The sequence below is a fragment of the Canis lupus genome, chromosome 18, assembly GCF_003254725.2.
Source record: "Canis lupus dingo isolate Sandy chromosome 18, ASM325472v2, whole genome shotgun sequence".
Classification (NCBI taxonomy): domain Eukaryota; kingdom Metazoa; phylum Chordata; class Mammalia; order Carnivora; family Canidae; genus Canis; species Canis lupus.
In genome coordinates this window covers 34,838,695-34,865,256 of record NC_064260.1, presented here as the reverse complement: position 1 = coordinate 34,865,256, position 26,562 = coordinate 34,838,695, and the positions used below count along the sequence as shown (strand labels likewise).

Here is a 26,562-nt window from a genome sequence, read left to right as displayed (position 1 = left end):
ATGAATAAATAAATTTTAAAAACCTCAGTATGCTGGTTACCTTCTATAATGAATTCTATAAAGGAGCCTTCTTTCTTCTCCTTTTCTCTGTAGTTAGTATCGAAACAAAAACTCACAGTATCTTTCTTTATTTCTTGCCCAGAATTATATTTCTGTATGATGGTGTTTTCTGATTTTTCCATTGACATTTCACTGTTTTCAGTATTTACTTCTGGAAGATTCTAATGTAAAATGGGAAAAAATACCTTTAATGTAAAAACATTGTTAAATAGAAGACATCTGAACAAATTTTGCTGATAAAATAATGTTTCAAGTCAACCATTCAGCAATTTTTGAGATCCAAATGACTTTCTTACTAAGTTTAATATACTACTCTTTGTAACAAGATCACTTTAACCTCATTTTGTATAGTTTATCATATTTAAAGTTGAGATCTTTTTGATGTTTCTATCTCTAGTGAATCAATTCAACATCCTTTTACTCCCCCTATATATTCAGCACAAACACTGCATTAGGCTTTGGGATACAATGATGAACAATAAGCAGTCCCTGGCCTCAGAAAACTTAACAATCCAGTGAGGAAGATAGGAAAAAAAAAGTAATACAGATGAAGATTAGGGGGCACTCAAGGGAAAACATGGCATATTCAGATGCTAAAAGCAAGCAAGATTATAGTCTTCATGGAACTACTCAATTTATTTCAGCTAGAGCTTAGATGCTGAGAGAATGTAGCTAGAGGTAAGCTACACCCAGGTCTTTAAGGGCCAAATATGGCATGCTGAAGAGTTCCAAGAAGACCATGTAAAGTCACAAGGGTTTTAGACAAGGCAATAAATATGATCTGATTGGAAAAACCATTCTGGCTACAGCATCGAGAATAGACTGTTTTTCTAAACTTCATTGATTAAAACCTGCAATGAGGAACGTTCTACAACATAGCACACCGAATATCTATCTACTCAATAAGATGGCATTCTGCTTTCTATGCTACTTTTATTTCATTTTTTAAAGACTGCTGGTCACAAATTAGTAAACTAATTTCTATGAACTAACAGGCTGCACCTAAAAATCTGAAAAATCCTGAATCAAAGGGCTACAACATGAAGCAGATACATCAGAAGTGCCACAGTGTCATAGTGCAGGTGATATCAGTAAAGATGAAGAACTGAATAGTTACAGGAATTATTTATAAGCTAATCAATAGGGTTTGATGAACGATAGAATATGAAGAGTCAAGATTGATTCAGAGTTCAGATTAGGTACGTAGAAGACTGGTGGATGTTATTTACTCAACTAGGAATAGTAGCAGGTGTGATGAAAGTAAGGGTTGTTTGAACTTGTTGAGTGTGAAGAGTTAGATATTAAGGTGGAGAGGTTTAATGAACATTTGAATATATGAATCTGGAGCTTATGAGAAAATTTCTCTGGAAATGTAGATTTGAAAATCATTGGTAGATGGCAACTGAAGACGTACATGTTGATGAGACTAAACTTATGAGAGCATATTTTGAGGAAAAAAAGAGGTAAAATATAAAATGCTAGTGAAATCCACAAAAGAGGCAGAGGAAGAGAAACTTGGAAGAACCTACAAAGGAGATTGACAAAAACAGAATGGTAGTTACCAGAAGCTTTGTAATCTTGGATAAATACGAGTTCAGGGTGGCTCAGCGGTTTAGCACCTGCCTTCCGCTCAGGGCCTGATCCTGGAGACCCAGGATTGAGTCCCACATCGGGCTCCCTGCATGGAGCCTGCTTCTCCCTCCGCCTGTGTCTCTGCCCCTCTCTCTCTCTCTCATGAATAAATAAATAAAATCTTAAAAAAAAAAATACGAGTTCAAATCCTGGTTTCAGTATTTATTAAGTGTGAAATCTTAGAAGAATAACATATTGCTGTGTAACAAATTACTCCAAACTCAGTGGTTTAAAACAGCATTTACTATGCCATAGTTTCAATGAATCAGGAATTAAAGAATGGCTTGGCTTGATTCGGACTCAGGGTCTCATGAGGTTCTAGGCAAGTTGTCATCATTGGAAGCCTTTAACTGGAGCTGGAGAGTCTGCTTCTAAGAAGGCTCACGCAGTGGCTGGCAGCTGGTGCTGGCTGTTGGGTGGAGGGCCTAAATTCTCTTCTATGTGACCTTTCTTCCCCCTAGGGCTTCTCTTTACAATGTGGCATCTCTAGCAAGATGGACCTTACATGGGCTCAGAAAGAGGCACAGAAAGAATGAGTGTGTACACCCAAGACAGACACCATAGTCTTGTTAAAACCTAATCTGAGAAATGATATCACATTACTTCTCCTATGTTCTATTAATTAGGAACAAGCCACTAAATTCAACTCAGACTCGGGGCGGGGGGAGGGGGGGAGGGATTACAAAAGAATATGAATAAATGGAGGCAGAATCACTTGAAGCTGTCTTAGAGGCTGCCTACAATATTTAAAACACTGTGAGCCTATTTTCTCATCCACAGCATGAAAACCTGAAGATTAAATTCAATTATGTATATAAAGCATATAACTCATGGTTGCTTTATTAATGGTAAGGATAACTATTATTTCCACTTTGACAAGCAGCTTGAGAGGTGGGGAAGAAAACAGATGAGTGAAACAAGACAGGAGGAAAGAAGAAAGGGTATTCAAGAAGGAGATAGCATCAATGTATCAAAGGGACTGAAAAATGTCCCCTGGACATTGTGTCCATTGGATGGGGTGGGAGGGGTGAAGCCACACTGTCCTATGAGGATGAATGAGAAGGAGGGAAGTAAAGAGTGTGAGTTTATTTTTTATTTTTTTTTTTTAAGAGTGTGAGTTTAGACCACTCTTTTCACGTTTAAAGAGTATGTGTTCAAACCTGACTCTACAGGAGGAGAACAGATTTGTATTTAGAGTTGGACACAGGATCAAAAAGGCTTTTTGTGGATTTTGTAAAATGGGAGAACCCTGAGTGTGTTTAATTGTAAATGGGAAAATATATATTTATATATATATATATATTTATATATATATATAAAAACTAGTAAAATATAAACTAGTAAACTCACAAGAAAAACAAAATTGACAAACATGAAAATAGGTTTCATATAATACAAATCCAAATTAAAACTAAGTATGAAGAGAGTTTGGGTATACAGGTGATTTTAAATGTGGTTGGTGGGACTATAAATATACTATCTTTCTGGAAGGCAATCTGGCAATATGTGTCAGAATTATAAGTGAACAAGCACTTTGACCCAGCAATACCAATTCTGGAAATTTATCCTAAGGAAATAATCACAAAAGTACACAAAGATATTTGCATAGGGATGTACTACAATAGAGGAGTGGATAAATTAATTATGGCACACCTCATTCATACAATCAGAACTGGGATATATGTAAATTTCTTCTGACTTAGACATCCACTATTTTACTTAAAAAAAAAAGGGCAGTTCTTCAAAAGGCTTAATATAGAATTGCCATATGACTCAGCAAATCCACTCCTAGGTATATACTGCCCCCAAATTGAAAACAGATTCAAATAGATGGTTGTATGCCATTGTTCATAGCAGCACTATTACATAGCCAAAAGGTGAAAACCCAAGTGCTATTAAAAGATGAATGGATGGGATCCCTGGGTGGCGCAGCGGTTTAGCGCCTGCCTTTGGCCCGGGGCGTGATCCTGGAGACCCGGGATCGAGTCCCACGTCGGGCTCCCGGTGCATGGAGCCTGCTTCTCCCTCTGCCTATGTCTCTGCTTCTCTCTCTCTCTCTGTGTGACTATCATAAATAAAAATAAAAATTTAAAAAAAAAAAAAAAAGATGAATGGATGAACAAAATATGGTATATCCATACAATGTGAATATTCTGCTGTAAAAGGGAATAAAGTTCTAATATGTGTTGTAATATGGGTGAACTCTGAAAACCTCATGCTAAGTGAAATAAGCTGGACAAAAAGGACAAATATTACATAGTTTCACTTACATAAAATATACAGAATAGACAAATTCATAAAGTCAGGAAGTAAATTAGGTTACCAGGAGCTGGGGAGGGAGGGTGGGTGGTGGTGAGTCACTGGTTAATGGTTACACAATTTCAGTTTGAGATGATGACAATCTTGGAAATAGTGGTGAAGACTGCACAACACTGTAGTTATAATTAATTGTAATTAATGCAACCGAATTGTAATTTTAAATGTCAAAAGAAATAGATGATGGATTTAGCAAAAAAAAAAAGTAAAACTTAAAAAAATGTAAAACTTATAAATGTTCAAGAGTTCAAGAATAACACGAATATAATAAAAATATACCCCCCCAAAAAGAATCAAATGGAAATTCTAGAGATAATATATAAGTATCTGAAATAAAAACTCACTGTATAGGCTTAAAAGCAGATTAAACAAACAAACAAACAAACAAACAAAAAAAGCAGATTAAACATTAGAACAAAAGATAACTGGGCTTCAGAACACAGAATAATAGAAAATCCCAATGGGAAAAGAGAGAAAAAAAAAGAAAAAAATGTGCAGCACCTGATAACCTGTGGGACACTAGCAAGCAGTTTAGCATATGTAGTTGAAGTCCCATAAAAAGAGAGGAAGAGGACAGAAAAAAAATCTTTGAAGAAGTAATGACCACACAACACACAACACACACACAGACACATACAAATATTAAAGAAGTTGTTCAAGCTGAAGGAATAGGATACCAGATAGAAACCTGGATCTACACAGAGTGCCAGAAATGGTAAAGATGAGTGAATGTAAAAGACATTTTCTCTAATTAATCTTCTTAACCATATAATTAAAAATTTAAAATAAAATAAATAACAATATATGATAGAGTTGATGACATATATAAAAGTGTATTATAAAAGTAACACAGACCAGGAAGGAGAAAATGAGAATAAAGTAAGCTTCTTAACTAATCAGAAAATTTTGCATATCATTATTTGAAAGCAGACTATAATCAATTAAACTCTAGAAAAGTACTAGGCAAACTATGGCCAGTGGGCCAAATCTGGCCTACTGTTTTGGGAAATATAGTTTTATTGGTACACAACCATGCCCATTTATGAATGAACTTAATGCCACTGAACTGCACACATAAAAATAGTTAAAGTAGTAAATTTTCTGTATATTTTCCAATAAAAAAAATACAAGAAACGGTTCTCAGAAAATGAAAGACTTCTTGTTATTATTCAATATAAAAAAGGAATTATGAATATTTCCATTAGAAAAAGTCACAGAAAAAAAAAGAAAAAGTCACAGGATGAAAAGGATATATAATATAAACACTCATCATAAAAGATGGAGTAGATGTATTTATACAAAATAGATTTCAAGATAAGAAATATTACTAGGAAAAAGATATATATTTCATAAAGATAAAAGGATCAATTAATCAGGAAGTCATAACAATCATAAATGCATATACACCTAATAACAGCTTAGAAACACATGAAGCCAAAACAGAACTGAAAAAGAAGAAGTTCACACTTTGAACTAAAGATTTCAATAGCCTTCTCCCACTAACTGATTGAACAAGTACACAAAAAAAGTCAAAGGATGGAAAAGACTTGAACAACATTATTAACCAGCCTGACCTGACATTTATAAAACATTCAACCAACCAATAACAGAATATACATTCTTTTCAAGGGCACATGAAATATTCACCAAGATAGAGAATATGCTTGGCTAAAAAACAGGTCTTTTTACCCTTAAAATGATATATTTATATTAAAAGGCTAAAAGTCTTATAGAAGAGGCACCCTGGGTGGCTCAGTGGTTGAGCATCTGCCTTTGGCTCATTCTGGTGTCCTGGGATCAAGTTCCGCATCAGGTTCCCCATGGGGAGCCTGTTTTTCCCTCTGCCTCTCTGTGTCTCTCATGAATTAATAAATACAATCTTTTTTTTTAAAAAAAAAGTCTTGCAGAAAATATTCTCTGACCACAACTAAATTGTATTTGAAATCACTAACAGAAAGATATTTGGAAAATTCTCAAATACTTGGAAATTAAACAATTACAGGTCATACTTATACCATGATTTATCCACATACCCACTGATCAAGGAAGACCTCACAAAAGGAATTTTAAAATATGAATAAGAATGAAAACACTACATATCAGAATTTGTGGGATGAAGCTATAAGAATTCTTAGAGGAAACTTTATAGCTTTACATGCTTATACTAGAAAAGAAGAAAGGCCAATAATCAATGATCTAAGTTTCCATGTTAAACAGTTAGAAAAAGGAAAAGCAGGTCAAATCCAAAATATAATGAAGGAAATAATAAAGTTAACATCCAAAGCAATGAAATCGTAAATAAACAAACATGAGAAGGAAAACAATGAAGTAAAAACCTGGTTCTCTGAAAAGACCAGTAAAATTGAAAATCTAGTTAAATTGATGAGAGAGAGAGAGAGGAAGGAGGACAAGGAGGAGTTAGAGGAAGGGGAAAGTCAAGACAACACAAATGACAGAGGGGACATCAATAAAGATTCTAGAGAGAAATGGAATAATAAAGGAATATCATGAGCAACTCATTGCCAATAAATTCAATTCAGATGAAAAGGATTAGTTCCTTGAGAAAGAAAAATTACCAAAAATGACTACTGTAAGTCTCCAAAATCACCCCCAGGTTCCCTGATTTGCTAAGAAGACTCAGAGGACTTGGTATACAGTTGTACTAATGACTAAGACTTAATTACACCAAAAGAATATAAAACAAAAAACATCACAGGGGAAAGGCATTCAGGATAGAAATCTGGAGCAAACCAGGTACAAACTTTCAAGAATCCTATCCCAGTGGAATCACATAGGACATGCTGAATTCCTGCAGCAGTGAATTGTGACAACAAATACAAATTTTAATCCACCAGGTAAGCTCATTAGAGACTCAGTGCCCAAAGTTTTTTTTGGGTGCTGGTCATGGAGGCACCATCTGCCTAACATATGCCAGAACTCCAGATTCCCTGTAAGAAAACAGATGTTCAGAATAAACCACATTGTTTGACTAACGGTGTAGGCACAGTGAACCACTCTTGTCAGTTAGGAAATGGGAACCTTCTCCAAACCAAAATTTCCAGGTATCATTTAAGGGCCAACTTTACAAGCAGGCCTTTTTAAGGATAGCATTCACAAGCCTGTTAACTGTTTTCTTCTGCACATCACCACAAGAATAGAGAGTCTGAACTGACCTATAAATAATTAAAAACTGAATTTGTTATTAAAAATATTCCCACAAAGAAAAAGCCCAGATAGCTTCACTGGCAAATTCTGTCTAATATTTAGTAAAGAAATAATACCAATCCTCTACATTATTCTTTCAGGAGGAGGGAACACATTCTAACTCATCTTAAGAAGTCATTATTACTCTGATATGAAAGCCAAACTGAAAGAATACAAAGAAAAACCAAACAAAACCTACAGATCAGTATTCCTAATCAATGCGAATCCTTAACATAGTATTAGCAAATTATGTAATTGATTTGTAAATCAATTAATTGGTTAATATTAACATATTAATAAGGAAAATATTATCTCAATAAATACAGAAAAAGCATTTCACAAAATTTAATACCCACTCATGATAAAAACTCAGAATACTAGGAACAGAAGGAAACTTCCTCGATCTGATAGAAAACATACAAAAACCTATTACTAACATTATATGAAATGGTAAAAGACTAAAACTTCTCCGAGATTGGAGGAACAAGGTAAGCCAGTCTACTGTCACAACTTTTATTTGACATTGTACTAGAGGGTCCTAGCTACTGTAATAAGTGAAGAAAAAAAACAAGATTCATACAAAGCAGAAAGAAAGAGAGAAAACTTCCTTAACTTCATAGATGATGATACTGTACACAGAAAACCCAGAAGTTAGAAAAAAACTACCATTACAATAAATTGTAAAAAGTAAAAGGATATAAGGTCAATTTATAAAAATAAAATTTTACTTCTATATACTAGCTAGAAACAATTAGAAAGTTTTATTTTTAAAATACTCTTTATAATAGAATCCTAAAACATGGAATATTCAGGGATAAATTTCACAAAACATTTTAAAGAATGTTACGCAATGAAAACTACAAACCATGTCTGAGAAAGATACTAAAGAATATCTAAATAAATGTAAAGATATATATATACACCGTGTTCATGAATCAGAGGAGTCAATACTGTTAAGATGTCAGTTCTTCTCAAATCTATCTACAGATTCAACACAATCCAAAACCCCACAGACTTGTTTTTTATAAATTGACAAACTGATTCGAAAAATTATATGGAAATGCAAAGGACTTAAAATAGCCAAAACAATTTTGAAAAAGAAAAAAAAATTCAAGGACTTAACAATACCATATTTTAAGACTTCTTACAAGGCTTTAATAATAAACACAATGTTGTATGTTGACTTAATGATAAACATATAATCAATAGAACATAATAAAGAAGTCAGAAATACATCCACACATATATTAGATCAACTAATTTTCAAAGAACATGCCAAGGTACAATGAGAGAAAAAGTCTTTTCAAAAAAATGTGTGTGCTGGAACAACTGGAAATCCAATGCCAAAAAATGACCCTCAATCCTTGTACACAAAAATTAACTGAAAATATATCAGATTACATACTTATGCTCATTTTTTAGAAGTTGGGATACTGAAAATATAAAGCAGAGACAAAATCAGTGATGGTCCTAATTTAAGTTTTGTACCCTCAAAACACTTGAATTTTACCTGAAACTTCTTGTCTTCCTCAAACTTCTTCTGATCACATAATTCATTGTAATGTTCTTGTAACTTATGAGTTTCTTTAAGTGATGATAACTCATTTTTAATCTCATTAATTTCTCCATTAAGTTCTTCAACCTAATATAAAATTTAACCAAAATGGAAAAAAAAATAAAAATAAAAAATAAAAAAATAAAATTTAACCAAAATGAATAGTTATGTAAATGTGTTTTGTATGAGGGCGCCAGGGTGGTTCCATCAGTTAAGCATCTGACTCGGCTTCAGCTCACATCATGATCTCAGTGTTGTGGGATTAAGTCCTGTATAAGGCTCCACACTCACTCAGCAGGGAGTCTGCTTGAGATTCTCTTCCTTTCCCTCTGTCCCTCCCCCTATTTGCATGCTCTGTCTCTAAATAAATCTTTTTTAAAATGTGTTTCATATGAAAATATTTTATTAACATAAGCTTTTGGAAATGGTAAAAAATAAAAATGATCCCAAAGTAATTACTAATACTGAGAGCTACTATTTATTGAACAGTGCTGAGTACTTAATATAATTTCATACTCCTAAAAATCCCCAATTTATAGGTGAGAAATGTGACTCACAGATGTTCAAGTAATTTGCCAAGATTAGGTGGACATAGGCAGGATCCAAACCCAAAGCTAAATCTAGGTGTTGTAGTCTTAACTACCACATTAAACAACCTCTTGTTAAAAATGAAAAATTGTTATTTTCAATCATAACAATTCTCTCAAAGCTATATCCTCATTACTTTCTTGAAGTTTTATTTTCTTGTTGCAAATAAGACATACAGGCTTTCTGTTACTTATGTAACAAAGTTCAACTTATTTTCCAATGTCACATTCCATACTCTATGCTTTATTCAAATCAGACCACTTATCACCCTTGAAAGTGCAGTTTTCGTGCCTCCATGATTCTTCTCATTCTTTACTAAATGGAATGCTAACAAGATGGAAAGAGAAGTGCAGGAAAAGGGCACATGTTGTGTGGTGAAACCTTATTTATCTTTCAAGGCCAAACTAGTGTCACCTTTTCTCTAAAACTTTCTCTAACCTGGCTAAATGATATGATTTTGTACTTTCATAGTAATTTTTTAATACTGCTAAAACCTCTCCATGGTATTGTGGTCAATTTCCTAATTGCCTGTCCATTTGAGTGTGAGATCTTATTGATCTTTGTATTTTAAGCATCTCTGAAAATCCAGTACCTAGAATAGTGCCTAACACATAGATGCTCAACAAATAGTGTGAACTGAATTCCTTTTGTGACCTATCCTTCCCCTAAATAATTTCTGAATATCCTCGTTTATTGTCTTTTTGTCTATATATACCCATTAGCTATTTAACTAGCCAAATGAAAATACACAGAACACTGTTCTTTATAATATTTCAATGAATTTTAACTACACTGTCTAAAAATAATTACAAAGTTTTATTTGTACAGTATCTCTTTCACTGTTTTTTGGTTTTATTTTTTTGGAAAATAGCAGTTTTTAAGATTTCCATCTTATTTTTGCCAATATCTTTAAAATTTTTAAAAACCCATCTTGATCCAATCTCAATAGCAATACTCTTGTTCCTCACTCAAGAATGGTGAAAAAGCTGCATAGAGACAGAAATGCAACTAAAAAGTAGATCTAACCTCCCATTCAAGAAAACTTTTACATGGTTCTACACAGCAGCTTTCTCTTATTTAACTATGTTCTATTTAGTACTAAAGCATATGGAAATGAAATGATTGTAGTAGCTAAACAATCCTAAGACAAGACCAATTTCATACAAATTTATAGACTGAGGCCTCCCCAGTAAAATTGAATGCTTATTTTTCTTAATTCAACTGATTTCTCCTTGTGAGAGGGGTATCGTTATGGTCTCAAGGAAAATGAATGTTTAATTTTCTGAGCGCAATTAATCTTTTTTTGGCACGGATAATTTATTTAGGTATATTATCTTTACACTTTGCACTTTTCCCTAACCTGACAATACCATTTCCATGGTTTTTAAACATTAGCAATGGGAAGGAAGAGTTAGGATGCAATGTGAATTTTCTGAAGCTAAAATAAATATTACTAAGCATGCTGCTTAATGGTAAACTATGAGACTAAGCATTTTTAGTATTGATACAACTAACTACAAAATACTTCTTGAAATTTGGATAAATCTTATTAAATTTATCAGTGAAGACTTGATCTCTCCAAAAGATAAATTAAAGGAACATATTAGCTACAAATGAAGTGAAAACTCAAAAATTACTTATATAACAATTTATATCAAACTCATCTACAAGAAAATGTTTATCAAACTGGTATTTGGATACATATTAGTATAAAATATATTGCATTAATATTAGAAAAATATAGTATACTTAGTATAATAGTGCAAAATATAATCTTTCTCTCCCAAAATATAGTTTTCATAAACTCATAGTGACTTTCTATTGTGTTAATTCTTTTAAAAACTGAAAGGAAATGAAAATACATATTAAAATAGAATAATCAATTTTAGAGTCCATCAATCTTTAAGGCAAACCTTTATATTTAACAACTTTAATTTATGCCATTTCATACTTTTATTATCTACTTTACTAAAATGAAAATTTAGTGTAAAATAAATGGATGTGGTTTAAGAAAATAGCTATGTTTATAACATATCAACTGTTTATGATAAAATGTTAACACTACAGAACTCAACTACTGTACACATGTCCTAAACATGACTTTAATACATTTTAACAAAACTGCTAAGGAAAGCTAAATAGGTCAACTAATACCACTACCTATATAATTATTCAATCATTTACTAAAATACTATGTAATTGTTTTATGAAAAGTAAATTAATTCTTCTTTGTCACATATGGGAAGTCATTCAAATTATATATATACATATATATAGTTCAACAGTTATATAAATATCCACACATGTATATGTGTGATTTTTCTTTTTTTTTTTTTTTTTTTATGTGTGATTTTTCATGCATGAAAGCATTACAGGCAATTTTATTAAATTTAGCTTTTCAACAGCATTCACTTCTTGGAAATACAAGTGCAAGAAGAATATGTGTCTGATTTTATTCTTATATTATTTTTGCAGTATTTTCTTAGCATTTAATAGTTATTTTAAATGTCTACAACTTCTTAAAATATTTTACTATTTTATTACTTAATAAACCTACATGTTTTTTCCAAGTTCCCAGTGCTTTCTCATGCTCATTTTGAAGATTAAGGAACTTTTCTTCATTTTCTTTTATCTTCTCCCTTTGCAGCTCATTATCTCTTTCAAGGGTCTGCAATAAAATTAATTATCCAAAAAATAATCAATACCACATTAATGAATTTTGATGTGTTTTATGTTGCTTGGACCTTTGCTTCTAACATGCTGAAAGTGCCATACAGATCAGTGATAATGTGCTATCTCAACAATAATTTTCATAAATTAACAGAAAGGTGCTTATAGTTTAGTTAACAGGAAATAGGGGGAGGTTATGAAAAAGAAATGGCTATAAAAGGGTATAAAAACATTGCCATTATTCAGTTTCACTGCATAAGTTTTAATGTACTGAAAAAGTAATATAAAGTACAGCACTGAAAAATATGAAATGTAGCATAATCCAGCTTAACTCTACTACAAAATTTTAACTACCACAGAACATTTTTCCATATCTGTTTATTTTAGAAATTAACTGGCTTAGAAAACCCTTAAATACAATTTTAATTTTTAATTTCAAATTAACACTTTTTTAGTAGAGCTTCAGTATTTACCATATTAACTTATTACTTCATAAATTAACATAATATAATCACCACTACACCACCCTCTCCCCCAAAAAAACCTTTAAAGAGTAAAAATACTACTGTTTTCTAAGGCAAGGGTTTTAAAGCTATTAAATTATTATCACCAATATTTATTAGGTTTCTCAATGTCTGCTGATAGTCCAAGTTAATTTCCGTAAAAAGAGAAATAGTTAAGAACTCTACCCACATGCCTAATACATCGGGAATTTTTAAGCCCATTTGTTTATCACCAGTAAAGCTATTTACATTCAGGGTTAACATTTAAAGCCACACAAAGGATAGAGAAAGAAAGATAAAGTGTCCCTCTATCAGCTCTCCAGGTCTCCTCCACCAGAGGTAACCACTCTAGCAGTTTCTTGCATAGTCTTTGAGAAATTGTCTCTAAGCATACAAGTTTATAAAATACATCTTTTTAAATACACAGGAGACCATACCATACATATCGTGTTCTTCTACAATCTGTTTTTCTAAAAAAAGTTAATATTTCTTGCTTACTTTCCATACCATCAAGTACAGATCTAATTTTAAAGGCTTCACAGTATTCTATTTAAAGACTTCTCAATTATATCTAGAATATCAATACACAATGACACAATTATGCTAAATTATGGAAATGTGTAATAAAAAGCTTTTTTTTATTTTTTATTTTTTTAAGCATTTGTTTTAACATTAAAATTCTCCTCTAGCACACAATGAAGATTATTGCACTTTGATAGCCTTCAATGAATACCTATTTTGACTGCCTCTACTTCAAGATAATGTAAATATTTTTATAGAAGTCATAAGCTCTTAATTTATAGGTAAACAATAGAGTAGTTTCTGAATATTTACAATGTATATATTTAATAGATGCTTACTATTTTAACATTCTACCAAATACAGTATGTATTTATACTGATAAAACCATATTCTGGAAGATAAACAAATCAAAGTTTAGGAGATGAGAGAGAATGCACTACAGTATCTATCCTAGTAATAATAAATGACCAAGAGCATTACATTCTTAAAACTGTGGTAGATACGTCAACCATTTCCTGTCCTGACCCATACTCTCATCTAAAAGAAACTGCCTATATCAGATATTCTTTGTTTCCACTTTCTGGAGACCTTCCATCCTTCCATTACAATTTGGACCCCTTGCTCTTTCAATCTGCTACACAGATCGGGTGATCTCGGAGGACTGCCTTCTCTTTCTGGGATTGGTCTCTTGTTTCCTATATTCTACTGTTTCCTCTTTCCTGGTTTATTCCCTTGTCTTGGTAGAGCAAACCTTCCATTACTTCTTGATAAAGGAGGCACAGATGGTACTTTTGAGGCCCTGCATGTCTAAAAGTATTTTTTTCTACCAATACATAATGATTTGTTTGGCTGAATGCAGTACAATTCTGCTTTAGAAATCAATTTTTCAGGGGCGCTTGAGTGGCTTGGTCAGTTGAACTTGCAAATCTTGATTTTGGCTCAGGGCAGAACCTCAGGCTTGTGAGACTGAACCCTGTGTAGGGCTCTATACTCTGCACAGAGCATCCTTGTCCCTCTCCCTTCCCCTCTGCTCCTCCCTCCCCCTTCTCTCTCTCTCAAATAAACAAAATATTTTTTAAAAATCAGTTTCTTTCCAACCACTGATGGCATGGTTCCATTATCTTCCATCTTCCAGCACTGCCAATGAGAAGTCTGAAGTCATTATGTTGCCATTTTTATTCTAATCATTTGTATGTGAACTAATTCTTTTTTCCACAGAGAGTTTTAGAATCTTCCCTTTTTGTATGAAACTCCATAATAATATGCACTGGTATTGAGCAAAACAAACTCTAATTCTTCAGTTCTAGGTTACCTTCTAGTATTATTTCTTTGGTCATCTCTCCATTTTCTCTGTTCTTTCTGAAACTCACTAAACTTATTGGATTGAACTCCTAGTGTTCTTTCCCCTCTGTTATCCATCTTCTTGTCTTTTGATTCAACTTTCTAGAAGACTATCTCAATATTACCCTCCAAACCTTTTACTGTATATTTTATGTCTAAAATATTTAAAGGTTCTCTTTTATTCTGAGTGTTTCTTTCTCTAAAGACTCCTAATTCCTGTTTTTGTGGATTAATAAATGTTTCTCTTAACTGAGTATATTTTCTTAGTTTCCCTGTTTTTTTTTTCATTACCCTGTTTTGTCTAATTTGCATGGTAGAGACATTCTTCAGGTGCCCACTGATCCTTAACTGTATGTTCATATTAAGAATGAAGTATTAAAAAGCTGGTCACAAGTTATGTCAAATGATAGACTTCACTGTAGGTTGACCTGGCTGAGCAATTTCCCTGGGAGAGTGTAACTGGAATAACTTGAGCAAGTTAGTTTCCCTACAAAGGAATCTTCAGTCTCCTGCCTGGAAGTGACAAGGCTAGATGTCCTCTAAATGGGGAAACAGAGCAGGAAGGTCTCAGATTTCAGTATTTAGACTTTCCACCCTGTTTTCAATATAATACTCTCAGTAACATATTGGTAAACAATTTTTTGTAGCATTTGCCAATTTTAAACATTCCAACCATAGGCAATTTCAAGCCACCACTAGTTTCACAACCAGCTAGCAAAATGACAACAGCTCTAACAACTAGCTCTTCCTGGTATAAGCTGCCTCTAGAACATTACTGGATTTTCCAACCTCAGTTGTCCCTCAAACTCTTCAACATAAATCTCCAATCTTCTGCCAAGTAGAAGACAGGCAGTGCCTTTTTGTGCAGGATAGGGAAAAGAATTTGGAGGTATAGTAGCTTCTAGCTTCTTATATAGACCTTTTCTTCTTGGCTTCAGTTGCACATTCAGCTTCTAGAGGCACATGATGCTTGCAATTCCTAAGCATCTCTGCATCTTTGATTTGGGTTTCTATGTTCTTTCATTTGCTAAGTATTTCATTTGTCCTTGAGAATTTATTAACATCATTTTATTGCAGTTTCAGAAGGAAATAGAAGTTAATGTGTAGGTTCAATTCAACATGTTTAACCAGAAGCCCATACCTTGTACTATCTGAACTTACAAAGATTCTAAATTTATTCATTGTTAATCATTCATTAATTTAATAAAATCTGGTAAGCTCTAACTGTATGCCAGATACTCTTTTAAGCTCTTACACTACATGAATGAAACTATTACTACTCTCATGGAATTCAGTCTCTATCAGAAAATTATTTGATATTATTTGCATCTGGATTAACAAATCTAAAAACCATTCCGAAAAAAAATGGATATTGCAGAAAATCAAAGTAAAATCATCTCTTAATGTTTTAATATACCAAAAACTAAGTAATATATTCTGGTTAGTGACTATGGGAGCAAACTAAGTAAATTATTCATGTTAACACTATGACTACAGCAGCATAACTACACTTACATTTAGACTAAACTATAATAAAATCATAGCAGAAAATATTCTCTATCATGGGAATTCAGGTCTCTATGCTCCACACTGTACTATTAAAAAAATGAGACAGATGACAGTGTGACTGCAGAGCACTGAAAAAAAAAAAAAGGCCATTATGAAGAGTAATGATCCCTTTTAATATAGGTAGAATTAGAAAGCTCCTCGAGAAAACACTTGAGATATCTATACAACATAATCCTCAGCAATAGTTCAATGTTAACATTTTCTTATACTATATATCAGTGGTTCTCCAACACTGTCTGCAAACAAGTACTGATCCATGACAAAATTTCACTAGTTAATGGCAAACAAAGTCTATAAGAGCCATCAGATGTCTTTTTCTTGTAAAGGACTGTATCTACTCTGAGATTATATCCTTAATATGTAGTGTTAAAATATTCTTTTTTATAAAATGAAAGTGATGACAGATGGTCTTATTTTTAATGTCCTTATCAAAGTAAAAAGGTGACAATTCTATCCTGTTCTTGCCAATACTTTGCAACAAAATTTCCATATGGAATCTAGTTTCTCGATGTACCATCAAGCTCAAATAATAATAGTACTAGTTAAAGAGGCATCTGGCTTATCTAAGATATTGGCACTTAGAGGTAAAAGATCCTGGAACCATAGTTATAGTCCTTGTTACCTTAAAGAAACACATGACTGTAAGTCTCTGACTACTGTACGCTCCACAGAATTCAACAACACATAAACATTGCATTTAGAGCTCATGAAGGGTAATTTAAAAGTCATAGTTTCTGAGTAAGTTATCTAACAAAAGTGGCAGGTCTCACTGATCTAGGAAGAGTACATTAACAATGTAATATAGAAATAATGCTGGAGTAGAATAGGACAAAAATTTAATTTGGGATTTGCCACTAATTAAGAAGCCTTGAACTCTACTGCTTTCACTTTCTTTATCTTTAGTTTACCAAGAAATGAAATAATTGGGTTGGCTGACCACTAATATTTTGTTCATCCTAACAAAGCTGTTTGAACTCCTTTAAATGGGTAAGAAAACAATCCTGATAATTGCTACTCTTTATAAAGAATTTGGGTAAATTCTATTCTACGTTTCTTTGGAGAAGATTCAAAATATTAGAGAAAGCCCCAGTCGTCTATCTGTAGGGTAGGTAAAAAAGGTGAGGGATTACTTGCTTGTAACTGGACTTTCAGAGAAATTTTTTTCACTTGTCTTAGTGGAGGAGGTGAAGAGGTTAAAAGAGGAAGGAAGTGGGATGCCTGGGTGGCTTAGCGGTTGAGTGCCTGCCTTTGGCCCAAAGTGTGATCCTGGAGTCCCTGAGTCCTGGGATAGAGTCCCACATTGGGCTCCCTGCATGGAGCCTGCTTCTCTCTCTGCCTCTCTCTGTGTCTCTCATGAATAAATAAAATCTTTAGAAAATTAAAAAAAAAAAAAGAAAGAGGAAGGAAGAATTGACTCCAGCATAATTCTTCCCTCTCCCTCTTCCAGGTCTATGTTTTACAGTATTGGGGACAGGCAAGAGAAATGAAGAGGGCAAAACTCTCTTTACATCATTAGTCACAGAACATCAATGGTGAGGAGACAAAGCTTGCATTGTTCAGGTTGTTTGGTCCCATTCAATGATGATGAATTCAGCATAATTTGTGGTCTTTACATGGGAGGTAACTGTAGTTTTCTTGAGAAATGTTCAGCTTCACCATCATTACCAAGAATCCCTTCAGAGGAGCACAAATATCTTCCACTGGCCACCCCAGTGGAACATGTCCCCAGCTCCTTTCCTTGAACTGAACATCCTGTCATTTGGCCAGTGGCACACAAGGCAATTTCTGTCATTCCACTAACCTTCATGTTCCTTCATGTGGAGCCAAGGAATCACAAAGTTCTCTCTTCTGCACCCTTCTTGTTCCATATAGTATTGTAACAAGCATAATACACTACAAGCCCATTGGTACATATCACTCCAAAAACTTTCCTCCTTGAAATTTCTGGACCATAACTGTGCATTAGTCTATATGTTTTTGGGTATAATCCCAAACTTCAAGAAACATATGCCAAGTTCTTCCACTGAATTTACCACATTTTATTCCACTGGCAACACCAGAATGGACCTGCAAGTTCCTAGAGCATCTCAAGCATCCATCTACAAAACGAGATGGCACCTTCTCCTTTTTGTAGCCCAGTCTTTATATGATTTTCACTAGACTCCTTCACTTAGCTTATGAGGAAATGTACTCCCTTCCCAATTAGGGATGTAATAGAAAAGCCTCTCTTATTGAACTCTCACTCCCAAGGCATCAGTGACCATAACTTCCTCCCCTTTCGAATCTTTTTTTTTTTGGATCTGCCTTCAATTTCTGGGAGTTCACTACTAACTGCTCTCTTCTATTTTCAGTTTTGGTCTTAGCCACAATTCTAAGACAAAGAAAAAAAATCCCATCCAATCTGTTACAAAATTAAGTCAGACACTTGATAAAATTGAACATTTAACTAGTGACTTAAATGTTAAAAAATATATATGTTTATTATTTTAGACACTGATACCAAGTTGACAAAGAGGGCCATTATCTTACCCCTAAAATTCAAAATGGTCTCAGATAAAGTTGGCAAATAAATGCAACTAGACAGGTAAAGCTCATTAAATGGAAATATACTATCTGTATCTCTATATACAACCTGATTATTTTCTTTTAACACCTTCAATTCTGCTTCCAGTTCAGTGTTAATTTGAGTTTGATGCTGAAGTAACTGCTGCATACGTTGGAAAGAAATGATAATATCCTTTTAAAAAAAGTATAAATATGATATATCAGTTGAAAGAATTTTAAGATGTGTTTCTAAATACATCTTAGGTGTGTTTCTAAATCCATTAGAAGATGTCATTTAAGAATGAATTTAGAAACATACCTGCAATCTTAATAAACTACATCTTCTAATTTGTTAGGGTACCAATGGTCTAAACTATCAATGAAAAAACTGATTTATTTTTATTCTTATTTACTCATTAAATATTTTAATATCATATTTTTCCAACTTTATTAAGATATAATTGACAAATAACATTCTGCAAACTTAAATTGTTCAACATGATGATTCGATACACATATATAGTGCTAAATGATTACCATAAGATTAATTAACATCACTATCACTTCACATAATTACCATTTTTGTGTGTGTGGTGAGAACATTTAATGATCTACTCTCTTAACAACTTTCAAATATATAACATAGTGTTAAAACCATCATGCTGTAAATTAAACCCTCAGAACTTACTTATAACTGAAGTTTGTACCCTTTGACTAGCATCTCCCCATTTCTCAGATTTATTTTTTAATGGAACATATGTGAGACCTGGTTAAAAAAAAAAAGGTACACATATATCCATTCAAGAAATCCCAACTGAGTACTTACTATGTGCCAGGAGTTGATCTAGACATGATTCCATTTATTATTTAACTTACTTTATTTCCCACATTATACCTGGTTTTAAAAATATTGCCTGGTTCCCAAAATATCTTATGACTGCTTGCCTGTTTTTCTTCTTGAATATGTGTGATTTCTTCATTAATCTTCTTATTTAATTCCAACTCCTTTTAAAAATTGAGTAATTTTAAAGTTATAAAATTCAGCAAATTCTACATTTAATTCAGTGCTCAACACATTTAGGAAAGTCATGACCCCTTATGACCCCAGAGTACCAACATCTGTTTGCTGGTAAAGCAGTGGCTCTAGCAAAATAAAGGTGGTATGAGATACCCATAACAGGCTGATGTGCAAATTTATAAATATTCACATTAAAAAGTTACAAAATTTCTCATCTCCAAAAGCTTTTCTGGAGACACCACTGTATCCTAAGATTATCTGACATTATATTAAAGTGGAAATAAAATGGTTATACACAAATTTTATTGTCTTAAATTCTTGTTGAAAATGGCAAAAATACCTAATAGGTGAAAAATAATTCACAATATTGTTTTTTCACTATTACAGTATATTAACTTTACAAGAGAGGGACATTTTTATATTATAGTCCTGAAATTCTCTTTTTACAAAAACATCTATATAAACATGAAGACATTTAATTAAATACCATGTTGAGTCTTTCTTGAAGTTCTTGAAATTTTTGTTCTTTAACTGTTAAATGGATGTTTTCTTCTCCCATCTTATGTTGACATGTGACCTTGGACTTTATCAAGTCTGAGGTAACTTTTTTTAGTTCCTTAACATAAGAAATATAAACACTAAATTCAGTATAAACATTTCATCAAACCAAGGTACTTTTCTGACAGTTTTAAAGTCCATTTTAAACCTATCATTATAATTTACTGTATTTCACATATCAAGATAATACTAATGGTCCATCAAGGTCTATTTCTCCCAGTTCCCTTGTGAAATAATTAGCCAAGGTGGGAATGCTACCAGGATAGAATGTACGATATAAAAAAAAAAAAAAAGATTTTATTTATTTATTCATGAGAGACATAGAGAGGGGCAGAGACATAGGCAGAAGGAAAAGCAGGCTCCCTACAGGAAGCCTGATGTGAGACTTGATCCCAGAACCCCAGGATCATGACCTGAGCCAAAGGCAGACGCTCAACCACTGAGCCACCCAGGTTCTCCAATTTTTTTTTTCTCTTAAAAAGAGCACACTAACCAAATGAACTAACTAATCAGAAGTAGGGTGATTTCACTCATTTAACAAAAATCTTCTGAGATAAAAAATAATAAAAGATTATAGGTTTCTAAGTTCATTAGCATCTAATAAAAAAATTTATGTGAGAAATAATCATAATCTAATGTGATGAGTGCTATATTAGAGGAATGTTTTGAAGCATACAGAAAGAAAGAGAATGGCATCAAGCAAGCATCACTAGGAAAAGTGGTTTCTGAACGGAGTATTTATTTTTTTTTAAGATTTATTTATTTATTTATTCAGAGAGAGAGAGAGAGAGAGAGAGAGAGAGAGAGGCAGAGACACAGGCAGAGGAAGAAGCAGGCTCCATGCAGGAAGCAGGACTCGATCCCAGGTCTCCAGGATTACACCCCAGGCTGCAGGCGGCGCTAAACTGCTGTGCCACCGAGGCTGCCCTGAACTGAGTCTTTAAAGATAAATCTGCAAAGAGTACAAAAAAGTAGCCCAGACAAAAAGATTCTACATGCACAAATGTACAGAAACATGGAAGAGTATGGCACTTTTCAGGGAAACAGAATAGGATATGGCTGGAGTGAACACATTATGAGTGAGAGAGAGGAGTAGAGTATTCATGATTGTGGCTAGAAACTTGACAGGACTCAGATATTGAAAAGGATTTGTAGGCCAAGCTAAAAAGAGCTTTAACTTTATCCAATCCTATGGGTAATGAGGAATTAATAATTGAAGGATTCTGATTTAATAATTGAAGGATATATGAAAAACAGAAGATTTATAATTCAGAAAATAACTCTAGCATCATTAGATTATTAGAATTGAAGAGGATATAAAAAAAAGTCTTCATTTGTGAAGTCAGACGTCCACTGAGCTGAACAGATATCATCCAAACACATAATTCTGAAATACCAACTTCTGAGTTGGTGTGTAATTTATTATTCTCCTGTTCTATACACACTATCTTAAATACTCAAGAATCCAATTTTCACACTCTTAATTACACAGTATCTGAACTCCCTTTGACTTTTGGAAGAATTCTACATTATAAGAGTCCACCAGAGAAGCCAGAAATGCCAGATACTACCTTTATATAGCATGAGGCCAGACTGCTAATCAGATGTACCCATCCTGGATACTGGATCAGGAAGTAGTATTACAAAGAACAGGAACTGCTGCAAATCCATCTGTTGGTAGGCTTTAGGGGCAATGCTAGTGATATCACCTTTCCACGGACAACAATGGTACCACTGTAGCAGGAGCAGCATCCACTATAGTCAACAGTGACAGTACAACCTACAATGTATAATACTCAGGAGTGGAAGCTGGCTTTATGGTGTGGTCTTGGATACTGCACAGCTTCCCCTGTTTCTGACCATTTTCCAAGTCTGAGATGACCAACACCCAAATTCCTTTGTTGACAAATATCATCTTAGAGTTAAGAATCTTGTCTAATATACTTTAGTTTTTAAAAGACTATATGTAAGAACTGAATAATAACAACAAACAACTCTTTTGTAGGAAAAAAGTTCATTAGGGTGGTGACATTACAGGAAATTGTTATTTTCTTTTTTCCTAAAGTAGACATGTATTTCTCAGTGTATAAGATATAGATATACATATACAGCTATGGAAACAGGGGCAATCACTTCTAGTTATTAGTTAGAAAAAGAAGAAAGAAGACGGCAAATGACTGAGTCCTAAAGAATTCCCACACTCACGGATTACAGAAGAAGCTAAAAGAGAAGGCTGAGAAGTACAGTCAACTGAGGTAGGTGGAAAATTAAGAGTGTAACATGCAGGAAGCTGAAGGAGGAACAGCAAAAAATAGGGCTGCTAATACCTCTAGAGTTCTACATAATGTAGCTTCAGCTGCCCACAAAGACACCCAATTACAACTCAATACCTAGTTCCAAATCCAAGACAAAGGAGTTTGTTCACACGTCCCTTTGCCATATGCTCACTGCAGAGAACACTGCTAAGGTAATCACGTGTGGGTCAAGAGACAGGATTTGACTTTTAGAAAAGCAGGCAAACTAAAAAAGAAAAAAAAGAAAAAAGAAAAGATAGACTAATAGGCAGGACAAAGAGAACAACCAGCACATACTGAATAACAAAAGGAGTCTGAACAAGTAGGCCTTGCTGAGTAAGTAGCATACTGGCTAGCCTCTGACCAGATGCACTCACTCTCCACCCTTTCTGCAACTGCTGTGTCCCCTGTGCTGCTATCTGAGGATAAGGCAAACAGCTTTTTGTGCACTCTGGCTCCCGGTTGGGGGCACTCTTTGGAAGGAACCAGCAAATCAGTATGCCGGCAGGACAGAGTGAGGTATTTCTCTGTTTCCTCCCCACATGGCCACAAAATGACAAAAGCTCTCCACCTTTACCATAAGTCATAGCTTCTGTATTCTGCTTTCTTCTATAGCTGTGCCTCCAGCTCTCTCCAGGTTCCTGGGAGCTGCTTCCTTCCTTGGCTCCCCCGCAGGTTCCCGTGGTATAATCATCCCCCAACTGCTTCTCTCCCTTTGGTGCTTCAGTGTCCCTGCTGGTTTCCCTGAACTCTGCCCACAACCTTGTAAGCAACTTCTTCATCAAACTTTTCTTTTACCTATTCGAATGTGTCCTCTGTTTCCTGACTCAATCCTGTTTAATACATTTAATACAAGTAAATTGAGAGAAGGGATTTTAACTGTGGGGAGGAAATGAGGAGAGCAAAGGCAAAAAGGTAGGAATAATGAAAAACTATGACGATTGCAAAAGGATCTTGCATTAAATAGAACAGAAGATGCTTCAGAAGTAATAGGAAACAACACTGAAGATGTAGAATGTGGCCAGGCCGTGGAAGCTCTAAAAAGCCAATTAAAGAAGTGTGGGACTAAATCAATGTATTAATACACCCAAATTTACACAATATTATATGTCAATTATATCTTAATAAAGCTTGAGAAAAATTAGGACTTGATTTGGTAGGCAAAAGAGAACTACTCAATCTACCATTTCCTATATATGTACTAAGTATCTAGCATGTCAGACACATAGAAGCAATGCATTAAACTAGTTACCTAGCAAAGTTAGTTTGGCAACAAGAATGAATAAAAACCAGGGGTGCCTGTGTGACTCAGTCAAGTGTCTGCCTTCTGTTCAGATCATGTGGCACAGTCCGGAATCAAGCCACTCAGTAGGGAGTCTGCTTCCCCCATTTCTTCTCCCCCTGCTCATGCTTGTATGTGAGCTCTCTCTCTTGCCTACCTTATCTCTCAAATAAATAAAATCTTAAAAAAAAAAAAAGGAATAAATAAAAACCAGATAAAAGAATACTGGCTAAAGGGCTACTTTATTAATCTAAGCGTGAAATGATGAATGTCTATACCATTAAGAAATGAAGAATGGCAAATATGAGATATTCTAGAGGAGGATAAATAATTGACTACACAAAGGGAATGAAAGACAAAGATTATTCCAGAATGTCTATGTGAAGCTAAAAGAAATGAAAAGAAAAACCATGAAATCTGAAAAAGAAAGCATGACAAAGGAAAGGAAATGAAAGGTCTGCTTCACTGATGAAATACATGAAAATGTATTTAAGACAAGAAACAAGGGATGAACAATGTTCTGAGACTGTTAAGAAAGCAAAAAAGCACAAATCACTATGCCTGAGCCACAGGTTGTTATTATATTTAAAAAGTCCTTCATCCATGTTCTTTTCAAATTACAAAAGGTTACACATGATGAATTCTCTCAAATGAAGTTTCAATGTCCCAGCAATGGTTCATCTTCACAGTCAGCAAGAGGATTTCCTTTGAAAGGAGAGTTCCATGAATCTGGGGAGGTGTGGGGGACAGAAGAAGGATATGGAGAATGAAGAATCAATCCATGTGACCCTGAAATCACAGTAAGTTATAAAAGGAGATGACCAGTTCAAGCAGTTGAAAATATAGAACTAAGATTAAGGGAAATGTGAGGCTGGAAATATAAAGTCATCTACATGAAGTGAATGAATCACAGAATATAAGAGCTCACTGAAAGAGACGAAGAGTTTTGGAGGAATGAAAGGACATGGATAATCAGGGAGCCAAAGGAATTTTTATCAAAAGACCCTTAAAAAGTGAACTATCACATACATGTTATAAAATGAACACATTTTATATTTTAAACATCTATTATTTTGTACAAAACATAATATTCTGTAATTAAAAACACAAAGGGTATCAGTTAGGATCCTTTGGTCACAATATCAGAAAACAATATAAATAATAATAATATTTGTTCTTCCATATAACAGGGAGTCCAAAGTTCTTCACTTTTATTCAACATAGTACTAGAAGACATAGCTCTAGCAATTAGACAACGAAAAGAAATAAAAGGCTTCCAAATTGGTAAGGAAGAAATAAAACTTTCATTATTTGCAGATGACATCGTACTATATACAGAAAACCTGAAAGACATTACCAAAAAACCACTAGAACTGATAAATTAATTTGTATCCAGTAAAGTCACAGGATACAAAACCAATGTACAGAAATCTGTTGCATTTGTATACACTAATAATGAAGCAGAAAAAGTGAAATTAAGAAAACAATTCCATTTATGATTATACCAAAAACAATAAAATATCTCGGAATAAACTTAACCAAAGAAGTAAAAGACCTATATTCTGAAAACTATAAAACACTGATGAAAGAAAGTGAAGAGGATGCAAAGAAATGGAAAGACATTTCATGCTCATGAATAGGAAGAACAAATATTGTTAAATTGTCTATACTACCCAAAGCAATCTACAGATTTAATGCAATCCCTATGAAAATATAGATAGCATTTTTCACAGAACAAGAACAATTCTAAAATTTATACGGAACCACAAAAAACTCTGAATAGCCAAAGCAATCTTGAAAAAGAAAAACAAAATTAGAAATGTCACAATTTCAGATTTCAAGTTATATTCTGTGTAAGCAAAACAGTATGGCACTGGGATAAGAATAGACACAAATCAAAGGAACAGAATAGGAAACCCAGAAATAAATCTAAAATTACATTGTCAATTACTCTTTGATAAAGGAGATAAGAATTTACAATAGGAAAAGAACAGTCTCTTCAACAAATGGTGTTGGGAAAAGTGTATAGCTACATGCAAAACAACTTTGAAAGTGGACCACACAAAAAAAAAAAAAAAAAAGAAAGAAAGAAAGAAACTGGACCACTTTCTTACACCATACACAAAAATAAGCTCAAAATGTATTAAAGATCTAAATGTGAAAGCCAAAACCATTAAAATCCTGGAAGAGATCACAGGCAGTAATGTCTCTGACATCAGCTATAGCAACATTTTTTTTAGATATGTTTCCTGAGGCAAGGGAAATAAAAGCAAAAATAAACTATTGGAACTACATCAAAATAAAAAGCTTCTGCACAGCAAAGGAAACAACCAACAAAACTAAAGGGCAACCTAAAGAATAGAAGATATTTGCAAATGACATATCCAATAAAAGGATAGTAACCAAAATATATAAAGAACTTATAAAACTCAACACCCTAAATACAAATAATCCAATTTAAAAATGAGCAGAAGACATGAATACATATTTCTCCAAAGAAGACATACAGATGGCCCGCAGACATATGAAAAGATGTTCAATATCACTCATCATTAGGGAAATGCCAATCAAAATTACAATGAGCTGTTACCTCACACCTGCTAGAAAGGCTAAAATAGAAAACTCAAGAAACAACCAAATGCTGGCAAGGATGTAGAGAAAATGGAACATGTGTGCGCTATTGATAAGAATGGAAGCTGGTGCAGCCACTTTGGAAGACAGTATGAAGGTTCCTCAAAAGTTAAAAAGAGAACTACTCTATAATTTAGTAACTGCATTGATGGATATTTACCCCAAAAATAAAAAAACACTAATTCAAAGAGAATGGGATAATGCACCTCTATGTTTATTGCAGAATTATTTACAATAGCCAAGATATGGAAGCAGCCCAAGTGGCCACTAACAGA

The 26,562-nt window shown here is 33.7% G+C and overlaps 1 protein-coding gene across 17 annotated transcripts in view; it reads right to left on the bottom strand.

Annotated features, from left to right (window-relative positions):
• CCDC73 (coiled-coil domain containing 73) overlaps positions 1-26,562 on the bottom strand; it is a 138,114-nt gene that overhangs the window by 9,230 nt on the left and 102,322 nt on the right. For 15 of the 17 annotated variants that reach the window (XM_025452379.3, XM_049096811.1, XM_025452381.3 and 12 more), the window contains 6 exons: positions 20,010-20,138; positions 19,450-19,509; positions 18,593-18,697; positions 11,913-12,023; positions 8,723-8,854; positions 41-221 (listed from right to left, as the gene is read on the bottom strand). In XM_025452379.3, the coding sequence (XP_025308164.3) occupies positions 41-221; positions 8,723-8,854; positions 11,913-12,023; positions 18,593-18,697; positions 19,450-19,509; positions 20,010-20,138 (718 nt within the window). The remainder of the gene's footprint in view (positions 1-40; positions 222-8,722; positions 8,855-11,912; positions 12,024-18,592; positions 18,698-19,449; positions 19,510-20,009; positions 20,139-26,562) is intronic. The other 2 variants (XM_025452383.3, XM_025452387.3) reach the window with 2 other exon arrangements.